Genomic DNA, 24,547 nt, shown 5'->3' on the forward strand with positions numbered 1-24,547 from the left:
TGGTAGTGGTAGGGCCAAAGTAGGTTTTTTATTGTTTATATCATTCAATTATTATCATCAACCTGATATTAATTTTTAACCTCTTTATTATTTTTGGTGCCTTTCTCAAATAAGCAATGGGAGAACTGGGCAGATTCCAGAAAAAGGAATTTACGTGTTTCGGAGACTTCTCTTAGGCCGGCTTCACACAAGCGCAATTGTGCATGCTGTAATGCAATGTTTTGGTGCTCCGAATGAGGCTTTTTTATGCGCATATGGGCATATTGCACTGCACTTTTTCTGCCCGCAGGGCATGCTCATTTGCATGCTGCAAACAAACGCACCAATTGAAATGGCTAATTAGTGCAAGATGTGTTCTTTTTCCAGAGCATTTGCGCAATGCTTCATCTCTTTGGGTATTGTGCATGCATTAGCGCCCCCTCTATTGACTTCTAGGGGACCTGTAATAGACATAGGCAGAAAGATAGAGCATCTATTTTTTGCGCGGCCAAAATACGCTCGGGAAATACGTGCATATGAATGAACCGATTGAAAGACAATGGGTTCTGTTCACTACGTATTGTTCTGTATGCAGAAATACATCCATGTGAAGCCGGCCTTATGCAGGGAAATAAGGCGATAGAGAGAAGATTCTGCTGGAATCTTTAGGGATGTGGAGCAGCTGTCTTATTCTGAAAGTTCCAGGTTTCTATGCCAAAATTCAGAGTTTCAGAGTTTTGCCCTTGATACATCTCAGTCATGTAAATTACAAAGTGTCTTCTGTCCTAGAGTTTTTGCAGTGGATGCTAAAAAAGCAGAGATGACTTTGATCAATATGGCATCTTGATGGCACATAACTCCATGAGTAGCTTGGATCTGAATACTGATTACATGGTATGGATGGCCCCTCCAGTTGTAAAGGAGCTCCGTTATTACAGCTGATATCAAGGAGTAGGCACGAGTGCATTACAGACAAGTATCACGGCCCAACTGTGGGCCTTCTGACCCAAATTCAGAGCAGTGTAGGAATCTATGAGGCTCTGAGTTCGGGTTAGGAGACCCTGATTTGGGGCAAGACACTAAGAATCATAGAACGGTAGAGTTGGAAGGGACTTCCAGGGTCATTGGGTCCAACCCCCTGCTCAGGCACAAAAATGCACCCTTAATACACTTTTGTGAAACCGACCCAAGGGTGACTTTAACATGGGACGACTGTGGGATGCAGAATCACCCAACAGTCTTTCCGATGACTAATAGAGCGGAACGGTATGAACCAAAAGACTGGGAATAAAGCGCAGCCCTTTAATAGACATACACATACACGGATGTTGTCTTCAAAGTTCATCAGTTTTTATTTAGTAGAGTTGGTGTTAAAATACGTGTTTTGAGGCAACGCAATGCTTCTTCTTCATTACCCCTGGGGACACACTATACGTACACTACCGTTCAAAAGTTTGGGGTCACATTGAAATGTCCTTATTTTTGAAGGAAAAGCACTGTACTTTTCAATGAAGATAACTTTAAACTAGTCCTAACTTTAAACAAATGCACTCTATACATTGCTAATGTGGTAAATGACTATTCTAGCTGCAAATGCCTGTTTTTTTGTGCAAAATCTACAAAGGTGAATAGAGGCCCATTTCCAGCAACTATCACTCCAGTGTTCTAATGGTACAATGTGTTTGCTCATTGGCTCAGAAGGCTAATTGATGATTAGAAAACCCTTGTGCAATCATGTTCACACATCTGAAAACAGTCTAGCTCGTTACAGAAGCTACAAAACTGACCTTCCTGTGAGCAGATTGAGTTTCTGGAGCATCACATTTGTGGGGTCAATTAAATGCTCAAAATGGCCAGAAAAAGAGAACTTTCATCTGAAACTCGACAGTCTATTCTTGTTCTTAGAAATGAAGGCTATTCCATGCGAGAAATTGCTAAGAAATTGAAGATTTCCTACAACGGTGTGTACTACTCCCTTCAGAGGACAGCACAAACAGGCTCTAACCAGAGTAGAAAAAGAAGTGGGAGGCCGCGTTGCACAACTAAGCAAGAAGATAAGCACATTAGAGTCTCTAGTTTGAGAAACAGACGCCTCACAGGTACCCAACTGGCATCTTCATTAAATAGTACCCGCAAAACACCAGTGTCAACATCTACAGTGAAGAGGCGGCTGCGGGATTTTGGGCTTCAGGGCAGAGTGGCAAAGAAAAAGCTATATCTGAGACTGGCCAATAAAAGAAAAAGATTAAGATGGGCAAAAGAACACAGACATTGGACAGAGGAAGACTGGAAAAAAGTGTTGTGGACGGATGAATCCACGTTTGAGGTATTTGGATCACAAAGAAGAACATTTGTGAGACGCAGAACAAATGAAAAGATGCTGGAAGAATGCCTGACGCCATCTGTTAAGCATGGTGGAGGTAATGTGATGGTCTGGGGTTGCTTTGGTGCTGGTAAGGTGGGAGATTTGTACAGGGTAAAAGGGATTCTGAATAAGGAAGGCTATCACTCCATTTTGCAACGCCATGCCATACCCAGTGGACAGCGCTTGATTGGAACCAATTTCATCCTACAACAGGACAATGACCCTAAACACACCTCCAAATTGTGCAAGAACTATTTACAGCAGAAGCAGGCAGCTGGTATTCTATCGGTAATGGAGTGGCCAGCGCAGTCACCAGATCTGAACCCCATTGAGCTGTTGTGGGAGCAGCTTGACCGTATGGTACGCCAGAAGTGCCCATCCAACCAATCCAACTTGTGGGAGATGCTTCTAGAAGCGTGGGGTGCAATTTCACAAGCTTACCTCAACAAATTAACAGCTAGAATGTCAAAGGTGTGCAATGCTGTAATTGCTGCAAAAGGAGGATTCTTTGACGAAAGCAAAGTTTGATGTAAAAACAATGTTATTTCTAATACAAATCATTATTTCTAACCTTGTCAATGCCTTGACTCTATTTTCTATTCATTTCACAACGCATGGTGGTGAATAAGTGTCACTTTTCATGGAAAACACAAAATTGTTTGGGTGACCCCAAACTTTTGAACGGTAGTGTATATATGTAACATAGGAGAGTGAGGGACATGGGTTATGGTAGAAATAGTGGGGAGAAGATGGAGAGGGAACAGATTATAAGAGGAGACTGGACCAAAGCAAAAAGGGAATAAAAAGCAAAAATACTTGTAGGGTGAATGTAGCAATCCTTTATTAACTGCTCCTCAAATTGTATGACACATTTGTTATAGTGTTCTTGTCACCTCCAGTATGTGGGCCGCACTGCACAGAATCTGCGATGCAGAATGAACAAACCTAAATCCAACGTAACACATGGGGTTTTGAACCACGGTGTCTTCCGTCATTCAGGCTTTGCACACAATCACAGTTTTGAAGCTTTCTCATTAATATCTCTGGAACAGAGTCGTTGTCCCCCCCCCCCTCCCCAACCTCACTGACAGATTCGGGGCACTGAAAAAAGAGAAATGTTCTGGATCTACAAATTGAACACTCTGTCTCCAATGGGACTAAACGAAGGACTTGAAAATGTTTTTGACAAGCGACACATCTCATTTACAATTGTGATTTTACATGCGCTTTTCTTTCATACTGTGATTCCATATGCGACTTTATTTTAGATCTTCACATTCCATAGAAACTTTGCCCACTCTGAATCTAAACGCAGTACATTGTTTTATTTTATTAACCCTTTGCAATTTTGGATTCAGGGTTTCCTAGCGGGTTTTCTCTTTCTGCCATTATACAATAGCGCCATCTGCTGGCTAAAACCAGTACTGCAGTATATGACATGCTGGAGAGGCCCCCGACAACAGAGCGGCCAGTAATAAACAGTAAGAATACCCTGCCGGTTGTCTTCTGACATCGGAGCTTTGCAGCCTTCATTCAGAATGTCTTTAGACGTAAGACAGTGGATGGGAAAGGATTAATGACAACATCTGTATATGTTTATTAAAGTGTTGTGCCTTATTCCCAGTCTTTTGGCTCATACCATCCCGTTCTACATACGTTTCCTGGGCTGGCTGCATTGGCACCCCATGCATAGACCTCTCTTCTACTTCGCCTTAATTAGGACAAGGACCTACCTTCCTGTATCCACCGTGGGCTGAAGCGACTAGCTACTGAGCTATTTCCCGCTCATACTGTTGTCGGCTCCTATATTTACACAGGACAGCCAGCGCTAAAAGTTGCTAGTTCGAGCGATTTTTCAGCCCATAGTTGGCCCTTGTAAAGCCACCCGTACTGTCTACGGTCACAGAAGTGGTTAGTGTTTTTTAGCAGTGGCGTTGTCCACCGACCTGTGAATCAACTGTAGGCGATTTGCTGATAAAGCAACATTCACTGTTATCGACATGTTGTATGCAAGCAGCACAGTGGTAATATAATATTCCATAAGTTGTGAGTTCTATTATAGTTGTACAGTTTCTGACCCACTCAGAAATCTAATTTGACCTCTTAATGACGAGCCTAGTTTTGGGTTCAAGTGCTTGTCATCGTCTCATTGCAAGAGCCATAACTTGTTGAGATGCTTGTTTTTATTTGGGGCAAGTTGTATTTTTTAATGGCACCCCTCCGGAGTCCGTATATTATATTGTATCGCTTTTATTACATGTTTTCAAGTGTAGATGAAAAATCCCCTCCGAAGTTCTGCCATTGATTTTGAGCTTTGTTCTTACAGCGTTCACCATCCAATAAAAATCACTTTCTTATCTAATCCGCACCATTAGGCCTTAGTCAGACGGGCGTTTTTAGCCACGATTTGCGCATGCGTCCGGCGATTTTATAAAACCATTGCTTTGCAATGGTATCGGACACATGAGTGCTTTTTATGCGCTTGTCCGATAAATTATAGAACAGAAATCGCAGATCGCACCTATCTGCGATCTGCGATTCCTGTTCTCTTCTCTATATGCGCTCAATGGGGCCGACGGCAGCAGCGCCGACACCATTGAGAACATATAGAAGACAAATACAGCCGCTCCATTGAAAGCAATGGGCTGCCGGCGTGCGCGGGGTGAATTGTCGGGAAGGGGTTAAATATATAAGCCCTTCCCTGCAATTCATCCTAAAATGTGTTAAAATAAAAAAAAATTGTATACTCACCTTTCCGCTGCAGCCGGAGTCCAGCCGCGGCCGCTGTCAGTTCTCCTGAACTGCTTCTCGGCACTATTCAGCCGGCGGGGCTTTAAAATCCCCGCCTGCTGAATGATCTGCCTCTGATTGGTCAAAGCCCTGACCAATCAGAGGCAGGTTTCACTCACACACCCATTCATGAATTCATGAATGGGTGAGTGACTGCTGCCTCTCAGCGCTGAGCCAATCAGGGGCAGGTCTGACTCACATCCATTCATGAATTCATGAATGGGTGTGAGTGAGACATGCCTCTGATTGGCTCAGCGCTGAGCCAATCAGGGGGCAGGTCTGACTCACACCCCCTTCACACCCACTGCAGGACGGCCGCGCGGAGCTCCGGCTGCCGGGAGAAGGTGAGTATATATATATTTTTTATTTTTACACATTTTAGGATGAATTGCAGGGAAGGGCTTATATATTTAAGCCCTTCCCGACAATTCATCCCGGGCTCGCCCGCAGCGCATTGCTTTAAATGGAGCCGGCTCTATTGCCGTCTCAATTGAATGCAATGCGCTGGACAGCTCCGGCCCGTTTCTAATGAAACGCGGCTAGGAGCAGATTTTCGGGCGATTTTCGGGGGCGACTTGCGCGCACCGGTCACGAGATTTGCGGATGCGCATCCGTCATGCGATCCGCAAATCGCGTGAAAAAACGCCCGTGTGACTAAGGCCTTACTGCGATATAACGCTTATAGAGATTTTTTATTTTCTACTACTTTTGCACAATAAAAACACATTTTTAAAGAAAAACTATTGAATCTGCATCACCGCATTCTAAGATTGATAGTACTTTTGTTCGAGAGCTATGTGAGGGCTTGTTTTTTTGCGGGAACAGCTGTATGTTTTATTGGTACCAGTATGAGGTACGTAGGACTTTTGGATTGCTTTTCTTTGCTTTTTATTGGGAGGTTAAGGAAAGATAAATAGCAATTCTGGCGTTAGTTTTTTTTAACTGATTTTTACGGGGTTCACTGTGTGCGATAAATTCCAAAATGTTTTCATTGTCTGGGTCATTGCCTATTATGTGATGTTTTGTATTAAGGTTCTTCGCTATTTTATCCAAAAAAATGTTGTGGGAAAAACTGGATATTTTTTCTATAAATTAAACTTTATTGCACTTTTTTTACCCTAATTTTTAATCCCTTAAGGGATTTGAAGATGTGATAGTTTGATTGCTGGGATAGTACACTGCATTACTTATTATTCTACTAAGTGTATAAAAGCAGCCTATTAGACTCTCCCGGAGGCGGGATCTAATAAGCTGAATTACATAGCAGACAAGGAGGCTTTATTCAGGGTTCTGGCTGCCATGGGAACCCATTAGTACCTTGCAATCACACTGCGATGGGTGACAGAAGTATCCCCTTCACACTATCACACTATACATAATGCTTACATACATAGTAACATAGTTTGTAAGGCCGAATGAAGACAATGTCCATCTAGTCCAACCTGTCTATCCTCCTGTGTTGTTGATCCAGAGGAAGGCAAAAAACCCCAAGAGCAGAAGCCAATTAGCCCTTTTGGGGAAAAAATTCCTTCCCGACTCCCTAATGGCAATCAGACTGTTCCCTGGATCAACCCCTAATAGTTCCTACCTGCCTGTATACCCGGATTAACAAATAACCTTAGATTTATAACCTATAATATCCTTCCTCTCCAGAAAGACATCAAGTCCCCTTTTAAACTCCTCTATGGATTTGCTATTCATTGTTGCATTTAAGGGGTTAAACTGCCACGATCTGAGTGTTCTCAGCATCTGGCAATTAGAGCAGGAACCTGGCTGTCAGTAGTCATCTAAGCCATCGCCTTATGTATGTGCAAATTAAAAGCCAATTAGTGAGGTCAGTAAGTTGGCGTATTGGGCGTCACTAATGGGTTAAGGTAAGTCCTGACATGCCGGTATTTGTAGTCCATATTGCGGAGTATCTTTTCTTACCCTGCATTGGTCTGTTGCTCTGAAAATCCCTGGTTATCCCATGACACACACATAAAGACCTCCCGCCGCTTTGGAGGGTTTATCATTTTTTAAATAGGTTTGTTCAGCTTACATAATTCATAGTGATCTGCGGGACATTTACCAGACATTTGTGAATTATTGAATTGTCCATTATTCCCTGAGTTAGTTCTTTCCTTTCTCACCAAACCACCTCACTGGAGCACATAGTAAGTGTTTAGCATACACACAAATTTGGGGGGACTATTTTTTCATATGTCACATCTCTTTTTTGAGCTTCATACCAAAAATTGCCTTAAAATTTTCTGGGTCTGGAAAAACAAAGATGGCTGAACTGCTTCTCAGACTACCCGAGGCACACTGTGCATAGCATACATTGGTAGTCTAAGACACGGTATGTTGTTCTGATTGGCCAGTACCGCTTATGTGGACAAGCAGGTGTAGGTTCTTAGACTTATGATATACTAGCTGATATACCCGCTTTGCCCGAGTTAATTGGGTACTGGTGTTTATCTGGTGTTCACACGGAAAATCTTATGAAGTCGTGGTTACGTTAGAGATACCAAGGGAAAAAATATGTTCGCGATTTTGCATGGTTATTTGCGTTACCCAGAAAACACCACGTGGATGTAACCATGCGACGTTTCCTTTATATAAAATGACATCAGGAAGTGAGAGAATTAGATTATATATGTAAAATTTGGACGCTAATTCTTTGGCGCTTAGAATTTAATAATTGAGTTGGGACCCATTAACCTTTCCTATTTATGACATAATCAATGCTCGTGCCAAATTTCAAATTTCCATGACGTCGGGAAGTGAGAGAATTAGATTCCGTATGTAAAATTTGGACGCTAATTTTTTTCCACTTAGAATTGAATAATTGAGTTGGGACCCATTAACTTTTCCTATTTATGACATAATCAATGCTTATGGCAAAATTCAAGTTTCTATGACATCGGGAAGTGAGAAAACTAGATTCCGTACGTAAAATTTGGACGCTTGTTCTTTTGCGCTAGAATTGAATAATCGAGTTGGGACCCCTTTACTTTTCCTATATTGGACATAATCTATGCTTGTGCCAAATTTAATGTTTCTACGACATTGGGAAGTTGGAGAATTAGTAGTCAATCAGTCAATGAGTGAGTCAGTGAGGGCTTTCGTCTTTATATATATATATATATATATACTAATACACAGTGTGTATCAGATAGTTAGAGAAGCTGGTGTGGCCATCTTTGTTTCTCCATGGTTGCTTTAACCCATTAATGCCCCCCCCCCCCCCCCCCCACACACACACACACAAAAAAATGAGGCCTCACACAACTACCTCAACAAAAAAGTTATGGCGGTCAGGAGATGGCCGCAGAAAATAATTTCATTTTTTTCAAATATATACCGGTATATATTTTTTAAAGTAGTACAGCAAAAGTAAAACTATGGGGCACAGATTAAAGTTATCATGCTATTTTTGACACAATTTGTATGTCATGAAACAAGACCCCTCTAAAAATGGCAGAATTGCATTTTTTTCCCATTTCACTCCTTATAGAAAGTTTTTCAGTACATTATATGGTACATTTAATAGCACTAATGAAAAGTGCAACTTGGTCTGCAAACAGCAAGCCCTCAGATATCTACCTCTTCTCTGAAAGTGAATAGGTGAAACTGAAGATGGGGGGGGGAGCCCTTAAGGGGTTAATTACCATAAATGACACTTTTTATTGGGTTATTCATGCAAAATAAAATACAGTTTTAGAAAGTTGTACAGTGTGTTGTAAAAACCTAAGGCCTCTCTTAAACGGGCATACTTTGCCGCACGCCACCAGCGTATCTCTCGTGATCGAGCACGCAGCAAGAACACAATGACATGCATACTTGTTGTGTGGTGATAATCCCCTACACTATCTTGGCGTGTATGTGTGCGTGATACGCACCAAGGTAACGCATGCCGGGATACTTTTTGTGCGCGTATTTCTCACGCTGTGTGCGAGAGTCATAGTTAAAGTCTATGGGAAATTGGTACTGTGTATTACACGCATGAAATACGAGCCTAATACACCGTGGCCATAGGCTTGTGTCAGAGAGGCCTAAAAGAAGCCATAGTCACCTCACCGATACTCCGCCACTCCCGTTCACCAGTGCCCACCTTTTTGCTTCATAGATGCCATCCCAGAAACAGGACATGTGACCTCTAATCACCGGCTGCAGTGAGATGGTGATTGGCTACAGTGGTCACATGTCCTTGTTGGCAGTGACATTATCAGGGCTGGGCATGGGCAAAATGGTAGTAGACGAGTATGACATCTTTTGTTTTGAGCGGTTTGTACAGATTTCAGTAAGTGTATTTTGCTGGAACAAGCCACTTACTGTAACTAGATTGTCCAGCTGTTGGCTACGCGAATATAAAATGTTTGGAGAAGCGGTTGTAAATTTTTTAAGAACCGTTGAGCCGAGGATTCGGCTTGAACTGTTCACCGTCCACAGCTTGGTCTTCCACATTCTTGGACATGGCGACAGTCAAACGGGTAAGCGCTTGATATGAACATCACTTAGCATCGCTTGACTCTCCCTAGCGGCGCTGTTGGCTGAAGCACAATGGCGCCGCTAGACTTAACATAGGAACTTTGACCTGGGCTGACTGATGACTCAATGTATCAAACTCAAACTGTAGGATTTTATGGTGGTGGTGAGGATGTCACAAATCTTATGACACCAAAATCATCCACTAAAGGTCACGCACAGGGGTCAAAGTGTGATGCAAGAGAAAGCCTGTAGAGTATTTATATTAGATGGGAGGCATCATCCACATGACTGTTTCTGTTGTGATATTTTCCGTACCTGCATGTGCCGCCATATATACGTGCGTATGGAAATTTAGTTTTCTTTACAAATTCCATGTGCCACCCTCCGTAGATGCAAATCATGCCAGACTCCATCAGATGCTATTTGGTTCCCCTTAAGGCCTCATGTCCACGGGGAAAATCAGGCCCGCTATGGGTGATCTGCTGCGGATTTAAAATCATCTTTTGCCCGTGGATATGAGGCCTAAGGGTCTGTTCACACGTCGCTGGTTTGCTGCACATTTTGGTGCAGATCTGCATTCAATATCACCCCTTCAATTTGAATTAAATTGAATGCATAAAATCTGCTGCAGATCTCTACCAATATGTGCAGCAAAGCAACGACATGCGAACGCATCCTAAGGCTACGTTCACACGGACGAGCGCAATATCGGATATTGCGCCTCCCAACTTGCGATTTTCACTGTGATGCTAGGCATTTTTGATTAAAAGCTGCATCTCTTCTATGAAATGGCCATCCTTACGCACGTGTTACTATCGCAAGCTTTTCCCATTGACCTCGATGGGAAACGTTGCATCACACTCACATGCACATCACACAGCGTGCGAGGGCCATGCCATGTCTTTCAAGGTCCCATTAAAAATAATGGATGACTTGTCAGAGGGAAAGATATAACTTTTTTATACATGCCTGAAAGCGCTGCCGTATAAGTTGGCGCTATACAAATAAAGATTATTATTATTATTATTATTATTATTATTAACTTGCTACAATTTTCTTGCCTCGCAGCATTGCTGTGAGCAAAAAGTCGCTTATTTGAATGAATCCATTTAAAAGAATGGATTTCATATTTGCGTGAATTTTGTGCGCATCACACAAAAGTCGCGCAAGAATACCATTCGTGTAAATGCGCCCTAAAAGTCATTGTAGAATAAAAAATTGCATCTGTGTTTAAACCTCCGTGTAGGGGCTGTTTTTCACCTTGTAGGGAAGGACGGCTGGATTATTATTTTATTGCCTTCATCTCAATCCATCACCCAGCCCCGACTCTCCGCTCTGCTAATGAAACCAGACTGCGCGCCCTTTTATTCGAACTTCTCATTCCCGCCTCCAAGACTTCTCCAGAGCAGCACCGATCCTCTGGAATGCACTACCAAAGGCTATCCGAGCAATCCAGGACTCGCAGAACTTCAGGCGTGCTCTAAAAACGCACCTCTTCAGGGAGGCATACTGCATTCCCTAAACAAACCTTTCTCTATGCCACCTGATAACATGCTCCCTGACCTACTGACTGCAATCCCTGCTAGCCATCATAAACTGCCCCTGCAGTCATACCGATTCTGCTGTCACACGGCTTAAAGTCTGACCATTGTTTGTGTATAGCATCCCTCACTCTCCACCTTGCCATACCATGCACATCTCCAGCCCTTTACCTTCTGTATCACCCCATTACTTGTAGTATGTAAGCTCGTTGGAGCAGGACCCTCACCCCCATTGTTTCCATCAACTGATTACTATGTAACCGTGGTTCTATAAATTTTGTACTTTTGTCTTTCTGTATTCCCCCTGTCTTTGTAAGCGCTGCGGAATATGTTGGCGCTATACAAATATAGATTATTATTATTATTATAAGGGCTTAAACAGATGGGTGTGAGTTTGCCCCGTTTTGAGGTCATGAAAATCACAGAACAAAAGCATTAATTTCAATGGTTTTGTCTTCGCTAACAGGATTCTCACACATTAATACTACGTGCGAGATAAGTTGGGCTTCCGCTTTTTTTTCCAAACTTTAGCTATAGCATTACGTCATACTGTAGGAACGATCAAAGCATCGCATGTTAAAGTCCCCCAGGGGGACTTCAAAGTAAAGTAAAAAAAAAAAGATCAATAAAGTTTTTTAGATTGTAAAAAAAAAAAGTTATAAAAGTTTAAATCACCCCCCTTTTGCCATATCAATTACTAAAAAATCTAAATCATAAAATAAAAATATGTATTTGGTATCGCCGCGTCCGTAAAAGTCTGATCTATCAAAGTAGGGCATTATTTTTCCTGCACGGTGAACGTCGTCCGAAAACAAAAATAAAGAATGCCAGAAATACACTTTTTTAGTTACCTTGTCCTCCAGAAAAAATGCAATAAAAAGCGATCAAAAAGTTGTATGTATTCCAAATTGATACTATCGGAAACTACAGGACATCCCGCAAAAATTGAGCCCTTGCACAACTACGTCGACGGAAAAATAAAAAAGTTATTGCGCGCACAAAAAATGACGGCAGAAAATAATTGAAAAAAATTAAATATCTTAAAAAAAATACAAGTACTACAGCAAAAAAAATACTATACAACTTTGGTATTGTAGCAATCGTACTGACCCATAGAATAAAAATATCAGGTCGTTTTTGTTGCAGTTTGTGCGCCGTAGAAACAGGACGCACCGAAAGATGGTGGAATGTCGTTTTTTTTTTGCATTTCTCTCCGCTAAGAATTTTTAAAAAGTTTTTCAGTACATTATATGGTACAATAAATAGTGCCATTGAAAAATACAACTCGTCCCGCAAAAAACAAGCCCTCATACAGCGACGTCGATGGATAAATAAAGGAGCTACGATTTTTTAAAAGGGAGTAGGAAAAAACAAAAATGGAAAAAAGCCTGGTCACTAAGGGGTTAATGGGAATCCCATTTAGCGTTTCTTATATATGGCCCCTTCTCTGGTATGTACTGTACATGTGAGCATGGGAAGGACAGGGAAGAACATACATGTAGTGATCTTCTACCTCACAGGTCTGACCCATCAGAGGCCTTAGGCTCTATTGACATGTGTGTCAGATGCTCCGACACAGATAGCCGGACGAAAAAGTTGTGCATGCAGGACTTTTTCGTCCAGTAACCGCAGCAAGAACCAAACGAACCCCATTATAGTTAATGGCAAGGGCGTGACTATAGGGATGCAGAGGATGCAGTTGCACCCAGACCCAGGAGCCTTAGGGGGCCCATAAGGCCTCTCCTCTCCTTCCATATAGTAAGCCTAGTACTATGAATAAAACATTATAGTTGGGGGCCCTGTTACAAATTTTGCAGTGTGGCCCAGAAGCTTCAAGTTACGCCTCTGGTTAATGGGGTCCGGTCAGCACAGTTTGGTTCTTTTAGGAGACGGATCAATTCATCAATAGGATCCCATTTACCTGCTCCCATTTTCCTGCTCCCATAACGAAGCAAGAAAACAGAATCCCTACTGCAGATGTGAATTTAGTCTTATGTGAGGCTATCGGGCCACAGTGCAAAATTTGCAACAAAGCCCCACATCTAACATTTATAATCCTGGTGTCTTATGTAGATGACAGCGCATTGTATATTTGCTACCTAGGCGATCCCTATAGCTACTCTGTTCCACAGCTAGTAGGACTGTTTCCAACCATATTATTTTTATTGAGAGAGTTGATATTTAACTTTTTGTATATTATTTTTCAATTACAGATTTTCTCTAAAGGAGTTGTTAGGGAGTGATATAAAACAACTGCTGTCTGTGCAGCCTGCGGAAACCCATCCTAGGATGGGAGAATTCATGTGCGGACCAGAGGAGCAAGGGGGTGGAGGGCATGGGCGGGGGAGCGGAGCCGAACGGTGCACTGACAGGAGGAGTCATGTGTAGCTCAGAGGGGCAGGTCCGTGGGCGGAGGTAGAGCGTAACGCTGCGCTGTTTAGAACAGTTTAAGCTCTGCCCCCCCACGCCTGCTCCACTCCTTTCGCCTCCGGTCTGCACATGGTTTGCATTGCTTGCACTGTCAGCACCCATTTTATACTATTCCTGGAACACCCCGTTAAGTTACCAAATTATTGGCACATTTTGGGGGATGTTTCATATTTCCTGTATGCTCTAACATGACTCAGATTGTTCCCTATATCGCTGGATATCTTTCCACCAGCCTATGCCGAATACATTAAACTTGTTCGCCAATATCACTGTTCGGCTTCTGTCTTCAAGGACTTGGAATAAAATTGTTTGGTCGTAAAGAAAGACAGGAAATTGATTACCGATAGAAAACCTCCATGTTGTTCCTAAGAGCTCCTCATCTGCATATACTTGGGAATGTTCTTACTCTTGGTGTCACAGAAATATATTGATTATTAAGATTTCTCAGCTCTTGTTCTGATATCAGATGTCAAGTATTTGTAGCCATTAACCAAGCTTGCACCAACCCAGCTTGTTTCTTCTCATAGACTATAACCTATTACAAGAAGCCAGGCACCTCTCTAACATCCGGTGTTTAGTACTAGCGGTAGACTTTCCAGTTTACTTGTATCCAGTAAGGAATATTTATAGTTCAGGTTTCTCTTTAGATCCCCTAATATATTAGGTATATTCTTACCATTTATAGAATATGAATCTGGATTGCTTCGTCTTGAATGTTGCAGGTACTAGTTGAGAACGGCCATAGGCACGCATGTTCGCTCTCTTGGCCCAAATAGTCACTGTTTTAAGCTTTGTTCACATCTGCATCATTAATTCCCTTTTTTGTCCAAGGAACAAAAACACGGAATGCAGGCCACAGTCAGATCCATCCTATGATGGGCACTAACGGCACCTGATGGACCCCATTGACTCATTGACTATAGTGGGGTCCATTAGGCTTACTGGAGAAAGTAGCACATCATCTTTTTTCCTCTTCTCTCTTATGGGATCGTTCATGTTTCTGAAAGTAGAAGAGAAAAAAAGGATTAGGCTGTATTCACACAGTCGTTTTTCCCACGCGAATTTTGTCAGATTTCGAGATAGACAGAACTCAAAGGGGAAAAAGGGCCCATTCATTTGATCGCGTTCATTCACACGAGTGATTTTTCTTTTGGACCGTTAATCTGAGTTAGAAAAATCGCTGCATCCTATTTTTGGGTGATTCTGTTCTAGATTTGCCCATTATTTATGAAAACAGCCTCTAAGTCGCAAAGATATATGTATGTATGTATATATATATATATATATATATATATATATATATATATATATAATCTGGTAGATGGAGTCAAATGGCTAAATGCAACATAAATGGTAATAATCAAGTATAATGTGGAACAGATTGTGATTATTTAAAAAATCACGAGGGACGGCTAAGCAGATGGTTACTTTTCACAAATGAATATTTTTGACAATCCAGAAGGTGCTGCAGGTAAGTGCATTTAAATAGTTTACAATTACCCAGTATGTCACAATAAAGGCCATATTACACAGGCCGATGATCAGGCACAAACATTTGAACTTTCATTTGTTCAATTATCATCTCCTTTAAACATACACATGATCAGCCCGATCACTCGTTCGTCAGCGTCTTCTGTATAAGGACAGACTAGATGGACCATGTGGTCTTTTTCTACCTTCACTTTTTCTATGAGATGTGCTGCTGATTAATGCATCCTTTATGGGGATGAACAATTGTAGTAACGATTGCCCAACCCCATGGTCCGCGTGCCATATACCCATTATACAAGTCTATTCGAGAGCATGCACAAGGGACTCTAAAAAGAGATTTTTGTGCTGGCTTTGGAGGGGGACACTGCTGGATCGTGGATACCTCAACTGGCTTCCTGCCCCATTCCCTTACAGCAACATAACTTAGTTTATGGTGCCGTGGGGACGTGACAGGTATTCCCTTGCAAAGACTGTCAGTCTGCTCCACCCATTGGACCACTCGGTGATAACTTATATGTGGCATGGAAAATTTTTAAGGTATGCTTTGCTCAGGTCGTCTAACAGAATAACTTTAGAAATGTGCATTACATCATTGTTTTATTGATATGGGAGGTTTAATAGCTCTAGAATGAAGGACAGGTTCCCTTCAATAAGTTGGCTATGATCATCGCAGAAAAAAATCACTGAGCCAACAGTTTACATCACTCATCACCTTCACCAACATGCACTCTGCCATATGGACATATCGCGGGCAATTGGGATCAATGATGTGCGATGTCTCCGGTACAAGAATTAAGATGGCCAAACACTTCAGATACCTGTCTTCAGCCAATAGCTATCTTTCCTGACATTCTCCTCCATACTTATGCATACTTGGCTCAGCGTGCAAGTATTTTCCATAAGGTGGAGGGGAATAGGCTGTTGACAGACTACTTTGGTGGCAGCCTATCTTATGTGAGAACAAAACGGATCTTGCCTGTCGAAATCCAACCTGATCGACCCTTCTTCACCTAACATCTCTGCAGTCAGAGAGGTATAGATCCGCGCCACCACACAAAGATCAAGAAGTTTTAAATTAGGGATTTTTACTCACCTGGTGCAAAGTGGGATCCCCACAGAAAGGGGGGTTACATTACATCTCTGCAGTCAGGGCAGAGTCGGAAAGCCCCGATACATTTGAGATGGCCAGCTGGTCCTCCCAGAGTTGACCGGTTTGGCTGTCACTGATGTGCGTAGCCATTTTTATACAAAAAACCCAGACCTGACTTTTTCACCAACAATTTGTGTCTGGCAAATCCTGTGGGCATGAAATTAGTGATATAAACAACTGGCCATAAAGTACCATAGAAAAACATGGAAAAGGGTCCCATTCTTATGACTGTTATGCCAGTTTGAAAAATAGATAGCTTTTATTACTCCATTCTTCATTATATATATATTCCACTACTTTTCTAGTATCAGAAGCAGAGCTATCAATAACTACCCCTCATTTCTAAGGTTCCTTCAAAAATGCAGTTGGACCCCATCGCACTTGCTATGTGTTAGTTCCACCATTATATTAGATTGCTAACAGTGCTAAGACAATGGCTGCAATTGCATCCATTCAGTCCTGTAGTAACAATTCAGCGCTAAGACGTTGGCATCATGGCTTCTGTTTATAATGCACACTATGGCACTTTGCAACTTATTCAGATAGTGCCCAAAGAACCCCAGTAATTTATAATGGGGTCCCTTGGCTTCCATCATGGTATGCTGTCATCCACATGAGCGGAAATCTTGCGGCTTGTGGGTCTTGAACTTGTAAACTAGGCAGGGAAGCATTACAAAGTCACCTGACTTCACCCCGCCAGTTAGGATCTCTACTTGTGTGTAGACGGGCGGTCATTGCTGCAGAGGTGTACCCGTTGTTGAGACTATAAATCTGAGACTCTGCGTTTAGCATACGTTCAGCAACCCCTTTTCTCCCGAATCTGCCTCACTTTTATTATAAGCCCAGAAGACACTTAAAGGAAACAGAACATATGACTGTCAATTACTCCCCAATTCAGGAGCTCATAAAAATGTAATTTGCAATTGCTTTTTATTTCAGAATGGTTTCAGTACATTAGTTTATGGTATAATTAGATTAAATTGTTAAATTGTTTACAGTCATTTGCCTGTTGACGGCACCTTTATAACATCAGGATGTTGTAATTAGAATTGGTTAGAGGCGAAGCAGGTTGACCAGTCAGAAGCACATAATATCTTTCCGCATCTTAATTAGAGAGGATTGTTGCCGTATGCATCCTGTCGCGGTGCGGCCTCCAAATGTTATAGCCTGCAGCAATACACTATAAATATAGTTTGGCGTCGGGGTAAAGTTGTGGCCCTTGTAAAATTCAAAATTTGTCTCAATTTTATCTTGGAAGGTCCATTTTTTTCTTTCATGTGGCCATCCAATGCATTTATACGCCAGACCAAGAGTAGCGGGCTTGACTGGTGGTAAAAGAATGTGTGGACCACGATTAGGTTTGGAAAGTTGATTTTCCATTGGATTGTTTCCATTTTCCAATACTTCACGCATCTTTACTTGTGCCTAGAAACCACTTTCTGACATATTTTTTCTGTGAGTGTGGCGCAGAGTGTTAAGGCAGCAGAAATGCAGTCCTTAGCTCTCGCTCACAACCTGAAGGTTGCAAGTTCAATCACCCGCATGGTTCAGGTAGCCGCCTCAAGGTTGACTCAGTCTTCCGTCCTTCCGAGGTCGGTAAAATGAGAACCAAGCTTGCTGGGGGGTAATAAATAAATGATCTGAAAGCGCTGTGGAATAAGTTGGCGCTATACAAATAACAAGATTTATTTTATTGTTTTACTCAGAAGAACCTTGGCCTTTCTTTACTAGCACAAATAGCATAAAAGACAAGATCACTGAAACTTTTCACTCTAGTATATAATTTATTAGCTGTTGTTCTATGTCCTTTTAGTACATTCATTATACTGTAGACTTAAAATAGTGGAAAGTTCCCATGGACCTGGGCCTAAGACGGCGACATACACAGAGGCAGCATTTGCCCATTTATTTCCCTGTTCTTACTGTTTTATACTGTAGTATGTGATACTTTGCAGGTTACACAACTGGTGTATCTTTGTCTGAATTTCATCCACACACAGTGGTGATTGGTTTACAGTAAATCGCTTAAGGGGACCCTGTCACATTGAACATGCAGTCCTGTCTGCAGGCAGCCGACTATAGAGCAGGAGGAGCTGAGGAGATTGGTATATATAGTTTTATAGTAAAAGATTCAGTAAACCTTGTAATACTTTCATTTTAATTTCTGGCTTTAGGAGTCCAGTGGGCGGTCTTATCAGTGATTGAGAGCTCTCCCTGTATGTGCTCTGATATAGGGAAGGCTGTCAATCACTGGTAAGGCCGCCCACTGGACTCCTAAGACCAGAAATTAGAATTACAAATTATATTAAATCATGTCCCCATAAAAGTATATATCAATCTGTGCAGTTCCTCCTGCTCTATAACATCCTGCCCACAGATCAGACTGCACGTTCAATGTGACAGGTTCCCTTTAAATTGGGACTGTGGAGATGAAGCATTGTCTGTGGCTGCCAAAACTAACTTCACATAAATCAGATTATTTTTTGTCCTCATTTTCCCAGCATTCTGCTGTGGTATGAATGACTTGCTAACTAATAAGTTGAAATACCACATAACACTAACCATGTACCGGCTGTAGTATTAGGCCATGTTCACCCAGGATGGATTTGCTGTGGATTTTTCATATGGATTTTCCAAATGGACAATCCACAGCGTTTACATTACAGCAGTTTGGATGAGATTTTCGAAATGTCTTCCACGCACTGCAGAAAAAAAAAATCAACATTGATGAGAAATTGACCTGCAGTGCAGAATATAAATCTGCAGCATCTCTAGCAGGGGATTTTCCATTTAGGTTCCATCTCTTCAAAGGAGGAGATGAAAGTCACATAAAAAGCCACGTCAAAATCTGCACCTATTGGTCTGGGTTTGGAGCGGATTTGCTGCTGTAGACAATCAGCAGCAAATCTGCCATGTGTAAACATACCCTTAGGGCGGCTTCATACAACCGTATGCAAAATTTGCGCACACAATACGCACAGAATCTAACCCATTGATTTCAATAGATGCACAGGAAATGGAAGCATATCCAGCATAGCATAAAAAGAGTTTTTACCCTATGCTGGACCTACTCCCTTCCCTGTGCCTCTGTTGTGGTTTCCAGCCAGTCCTTGCATGGGAGTCATTGCAGAGGAGCTGGGGTCTGGTTTGCATTTCTCTCATTAATTTCAATGGGTTCATTCTCACCAGACTTTTTTGAGCATGCAAAATAAAACGCAACACGCTCTATTTTGTGCGCATTTGCACACCAAAGGTCCCCTTAAAAATCTATGGGAGGTGCGCAAATATCATACTGAATACCCGGGCAACATCTGGAACTCATTAGGCTAAATCGCCTTTAAAATTATTATGGCTCAGGTGTGTCCCATGCTCAGGTGAACTGCCCCAATGAGGACAAAAAGTACAGTAATATGCGTAATATGCATGCATTGTGCTTACGCAAGCATTTTTGCCCATATGCTTGTGTGAAGGAGCCCTTAGGCTCTGGTCCAAACTGTGTTATTTCTATTTTTCTGTTCCATCATAGGAGTTGGAAATGTAAAATGACAGGTAGAATCCATCTTTCATTGCCTGGAAATAAAGGAGAAATGCGATCAGACATAGGTAAAATATCGCTAACATATACCATGGAGGCAGGCAGTAGGCGTTCTGTGGTAATAAGCTGGAGAACACAGGGATCGGGGCAGTGATGACAGTTTGGGGCTCCGTCCTATGGTCCAAAGCTTTGAAACAGTGGCTCCACTGAACATAGATAGTCATAAACCTCATAATGTAATGATATCAATGCAGGATACTTTGGCAATAATGCTTTGGTATGTTTGCCATATCTAAAACCAGATACCACCCAACATTGGATGAATCACGGTTATCAATAAGCTTTACCAGTGCAGTAGATTGACGTTCAATAATGCTATTGTGTACTGATACAAGTTTTCTCCTTTCTGCAGACCTTGGATGGGCGCATCGTGGTTCAGGGCCACATCAGGATGTCTTCTCTTACCCTGAAGGACATCCAGTATACCGATGCTGGAGAATACTTCTGCGTTGCAAGCAACACCATCGGCCAGGACACACAAGCCATGTACTTCGAAGTGCAGTGTAAGACCTCTTGTTCTCGTCTATCACATCCCAGAATAGGAAGAGGTTTATCTTATATCACCACAAGGTTCACATTTTCTTAGCTATAGCATTTTAGGTCTATGTTGGTCTGCTAGATAGCTCATCCCTGGAGCTCTCCGGGTGCAGAATAGATTAAAAAGTTAAAATGAAATTTTAATTGAAAAAATCTGCCGTTAAAAGATAAAAATTGCCAGTCAGGAAAAAACTATTTCTAATAGGCACACTTTTTGTTGTCCTCCTGCAGCAATCTGCTGATTGTCCTGCTATCTGTAATCTGGATTGAGGTTGTCGTGATGCAACATCCTCTTTAACGGATTTCCAGAATTAGAACGAAATGCCTTTTTTTTTTTCTTCCCAAAAATTAGCCCACTCTCTTTTTAAGGCCTGGAAGCAGGTTGGGAGTGCAGTGGAAAGATGGTGTAAGAGATCTTTCAGACGGGACGGAATAGGCCACACAACGCATAGCAAGCCGCTGGAAATTCCAAAAACAATCTGCAGGCTACCTGCGGATTATAATGGCTTAAAACCTGTCTGCAATTCTGCATCAAAACCCGCAGTTAGACCTGAGGATTTGGCTGTGTTCTGTGACGTAATTCCACCCCGTGTGGAAAGTCCCTTATGAAGGAAGTGTAGTCAAGTAAGAGTCCCAGTTTAGCACACAGATAAATAACAGCGATGTATTGCATAATGCAGAGACGTAGTCAGAAGTGATCCCAAGTTTAGTGCTCCGATAAGCAGAAACAGTTTGCCATGTTTTTACCAAAGTTCTGAAATGTTCATCAACTTTTAGGGCCCTTTTACACGGGCCGGTAAATCATTAAGATTCCTGCATCCAGCGGAACCTGAATGATTCGCTCAGCGTAATTGCATGCCCTGACTAATTCGACAAACGAAAATTTGTTTGGTTTTCATTCATTATTCAGTTTCTGAATGAACAACATGACCCAGGTGTAACAGAGTTGCATCTACCGTTGCCTCCCACATCAATAACTCCCTTCCAATTCCCCAATTAACGACAGGCAACCTATTTTGGACAAATTGGCTACAGCAGCCATTTTATGACAACATAACTTTACATAAACTAAACATTTTATCCCCAAATGGGGGAGGTCCTTGAAGCCACCAAAAAATTATCTCGCCGCACCAACTAGGGAAATATTCTTAATGCCTCTCACAACACACCGACTGACTTAGGAAACCCAATATCGCCAATTGCCTCCAGCTACCTACCTCTCGACTCGGAGACCTGCTGGCCATTCTAAGGCTGGACTCTCCCATCATCTCTGCAAGGCCCCCACCCTGTCACGGCCAAGAGGCAAAAGACACAATAATCATTAATCAATAAAGGGGCCACCCCCACTTCTATACCGACTCCGAGGAAAGCCCACCTCCCAACCGCTGCCATGACAAGGTATACATTCTTCACTTAGGATAGCATCAATCTCCACCACAGCAAACCCTAATTATCTTCCAATAGGGTGAGCGGGTGGGACTTCCATGCTGTCTTTCCTTCTCTCACTGCTTCTCTGCTCCGATGTGACTCCTCTTCCTGTTTCTCCCACACTTTCTTCCTCCCCCCCTCTCCTTCTTCTTAACCCCTTCCTTCCTGTTAACCCTGTCATCGGTGGCCTTCTCCTATGGCCCTGCTGGCCCATGTAAACATTTATAAACATAGTAACATAGTATGTTAGGCTGAAAGAAGACAATGTCCATCTAGTTCAGCCTATTTCCACCACCACCTTGTTGATCCAGAGAAAGGCAAAAAAAAACCAATGAGGCAGAAGCCAATTCACCCCATTTTGGGGAAACGACTGCCTGCTTACTATGAACGGAGGTGGACGGGCCAGAACAATCTCCGGTCCGCTCCGCTTCCATTCACTGAGTGAGTGATATTCCTCCTGTGTGAGAGCACAATAACAATTATCGCTTGGATGACCCATTGGGCATCTATGCCTGACATGTCGTTCCATGTGAAAGGGCCCTTAGTGCAATGGTTGGTCCACGAGAGCTTCTGAGGTGACTTCCGTTCTTGTGTGAGATATTAAATTTCCCATCTACACCTAGCACAGTGATATGTGATGCCTATCTGCCTTATGTGAATTTTCTTTGTGGGATCTGCTGAAAGCTATTTTGCTCAGTATTAGATCCACTGCGTTCTGTTTGATAGCTGACAAGCCTTCTGTGTTTGCCCAGGAAGGCGGCGCAGGAGTCCCATGAGTATTCCTGCCCTGTAACGACAGACCGCTGTGCAAGTGTAAAAGTTATTGCCTGCTTAGACAGCTCTGATGGGCCAGAATAAGACTGCAGATGCTCGTCCTGTAGATACGTCAACTACCAATGGACATATCCAATGCTACTCCCTTGTAGGGGGCGGCAAGATTTCGGGGACTTGGGGAACAATTTTAATAAGAACACTGCAATTTAGAAAATTCCAATTAATTACAAATATCATTTTTGTTATGTCCTATACATTATTATATAAGCCTAATAGCGGGAATAACCCTTTTAAGGCAGCAAAACAACAGTAAGGCTAGGTGCACACAGGAACCCAAGAGGCTCACATTGGACCGCACACAGGCCGGGCAGGAATAGGACAGGCCATGAGTTTTTACATGCGGTCCACATGAAAAGACAAGAATGTGCATGTCCTCATAGATATATAGTGGGGCATGGCTTAGCACCAACAGCATACGGCCCAAAATATGCTAGTGCACAGGAGGCCTTAAGTAGACTAAGGCTGGCTGGACACAAACGGGTCGGATTCCGCATGCAGGAGCCTGCTGTGAAATCTGGCTTTAACCACGTTCGGCAACCCTGCATACCTGCCTTCATCTGTATTGCGGATGGCAGCAGACGCTTACTGTTGGTTATGCGTAGTACAGATTTTTTTCCCCAAATCTGTGTTTTCCCCATGCTGTGATTTAATTTCCGTGAGCGGAAATTGCAATTGCCGTCTGCTCATGTCAGCGGGCTTGCAAATGTTCTATTCTTTGACTGGATGTGGAATACCGCAGATTGTCTGCGTGGGTGATGATCGCGGTTTCTGCAATTCAAATCCAGTTGTGTGCTACCGACCTTAAGGTAGGAAGCTCAATAACTTGACAAAGAGGGAGTACAAGGTCAAGGTTTATATAGGAGGTCAGCAGGTGAGACTGAACACACCTGGAACACGATTGGTAATAAGCAGACCTTGGTGAAAGCAGACATTGACCCCGGAAAGACTAGTCTAGGATCCCAGATACTATAGCTGAGCTACCCTACCTGATACTGGAGAGTCTCAGAGATCAAATCTTGACACTCTCGTCTAAGGGTTGTGTCTAGTCTTGCTCACCTCAATTCAAGCCACTCTTGGCCATACCTCTATGTGCCAGAATGGAGCACATCTTCCACTATGAAAGACTTTACGTGTCCATGTATTACATATAATGGTGCATTTTCCCTTTGAGAAATGTATGCCAAGACATGACTTGCCCTGCCGATGACAGCTGCAATGGCAGTTTCTCACGAGACAACCCCTGAGGCTAAAATAGGGACTCAACTGTATCTACTATATAGCACCCCAAAAAATCAATTAAAGGGACCAATGCACCAATAGTCCGTCTATGTGTCTATATGTATATGCATTGGTCCCTTGATTGATTTTATATATATATATATATATATATATATATATATATATATATAGTAAGAGAAGCAGGAGATTCACAATATACTGTATAGTGCGGGGACTACTTTCGTGTAGCATGAATATGTAGTGTACACAATAGGTCTAATTTTAATGCTGTTTCCCGCTGTGGGAGCAAACTGTACTTTCTGCACTGCTGAACTTTGATTTTGTTTCATGCTGATGCGCAGAATGTGCTCGTGGTTAAATAAAACATGGACGAGTCGATGAGCTTATAGATGAAAAGTGCTTATGAGTTGGATTATTGTAACTTGTTATAACAAAAGCCAGAGGGAGTTGCTCCCCCGTTCCTGCCATCCCCCCGTCATGTTTTGTGGCACATTACTATTGTCTCTCCATCTAAATGATAAAACCGTACACCTGCCCCATACATCATGTTCTCTGCTAAATATCCACTTGTGTACTGTTTACCAGCAGCAGTTTGCACTTCAGAGCTGCTCTTCCTGCAGTCACTGGGGACAGAGAATTGCAACTGCAGTCACCTATTTTGTAGTTAAAGAGGTTTTGTTAAATTTTTACATTTT

General features: G+C 42.4%; 1 protein-coding gene across 5 annotated transcripts in view; it reads left to right on the top strand.

Moving 5' to 3' along the window:
• The window catches only part of NCAM1 (neural cell adhesion molecule 1), a 324,148-nt gene that overhangs the window by 235,434 nt on the left and 64,167 nt on the right, over positions 1-24,547 (top strand). For all 5 annotated transcript variants that reach the window (XM_066606907.1, XM_066606909.1, XM_066606908.1 and 2 more), the window contains exon 9: positions 20,167-20,317. In XM_066606907.1, coding sequence (XP_066463004.1) covers positions 20,167-20,317 — 151 coding nt within the window. The remainder of the gene's footprint in view (positions 1-20,166; positions 20,318-24,547) is intronic.

Source organism: Eleutherodactylus coqui, chromosome 6 (genome assembly GCF_035609145.1).
Source record: "Eleutherodactylus coqui strain aEleCoq1 chromosome 6, aEleCoq1.hap1, whole genome shotgun sequence".
NCBI lineage: Eukaryota > Metazoa > Chordata > Amphibia > Anura > Eleutherodactylidae > Eleutherodactylus > Eleutherodactylus coqui.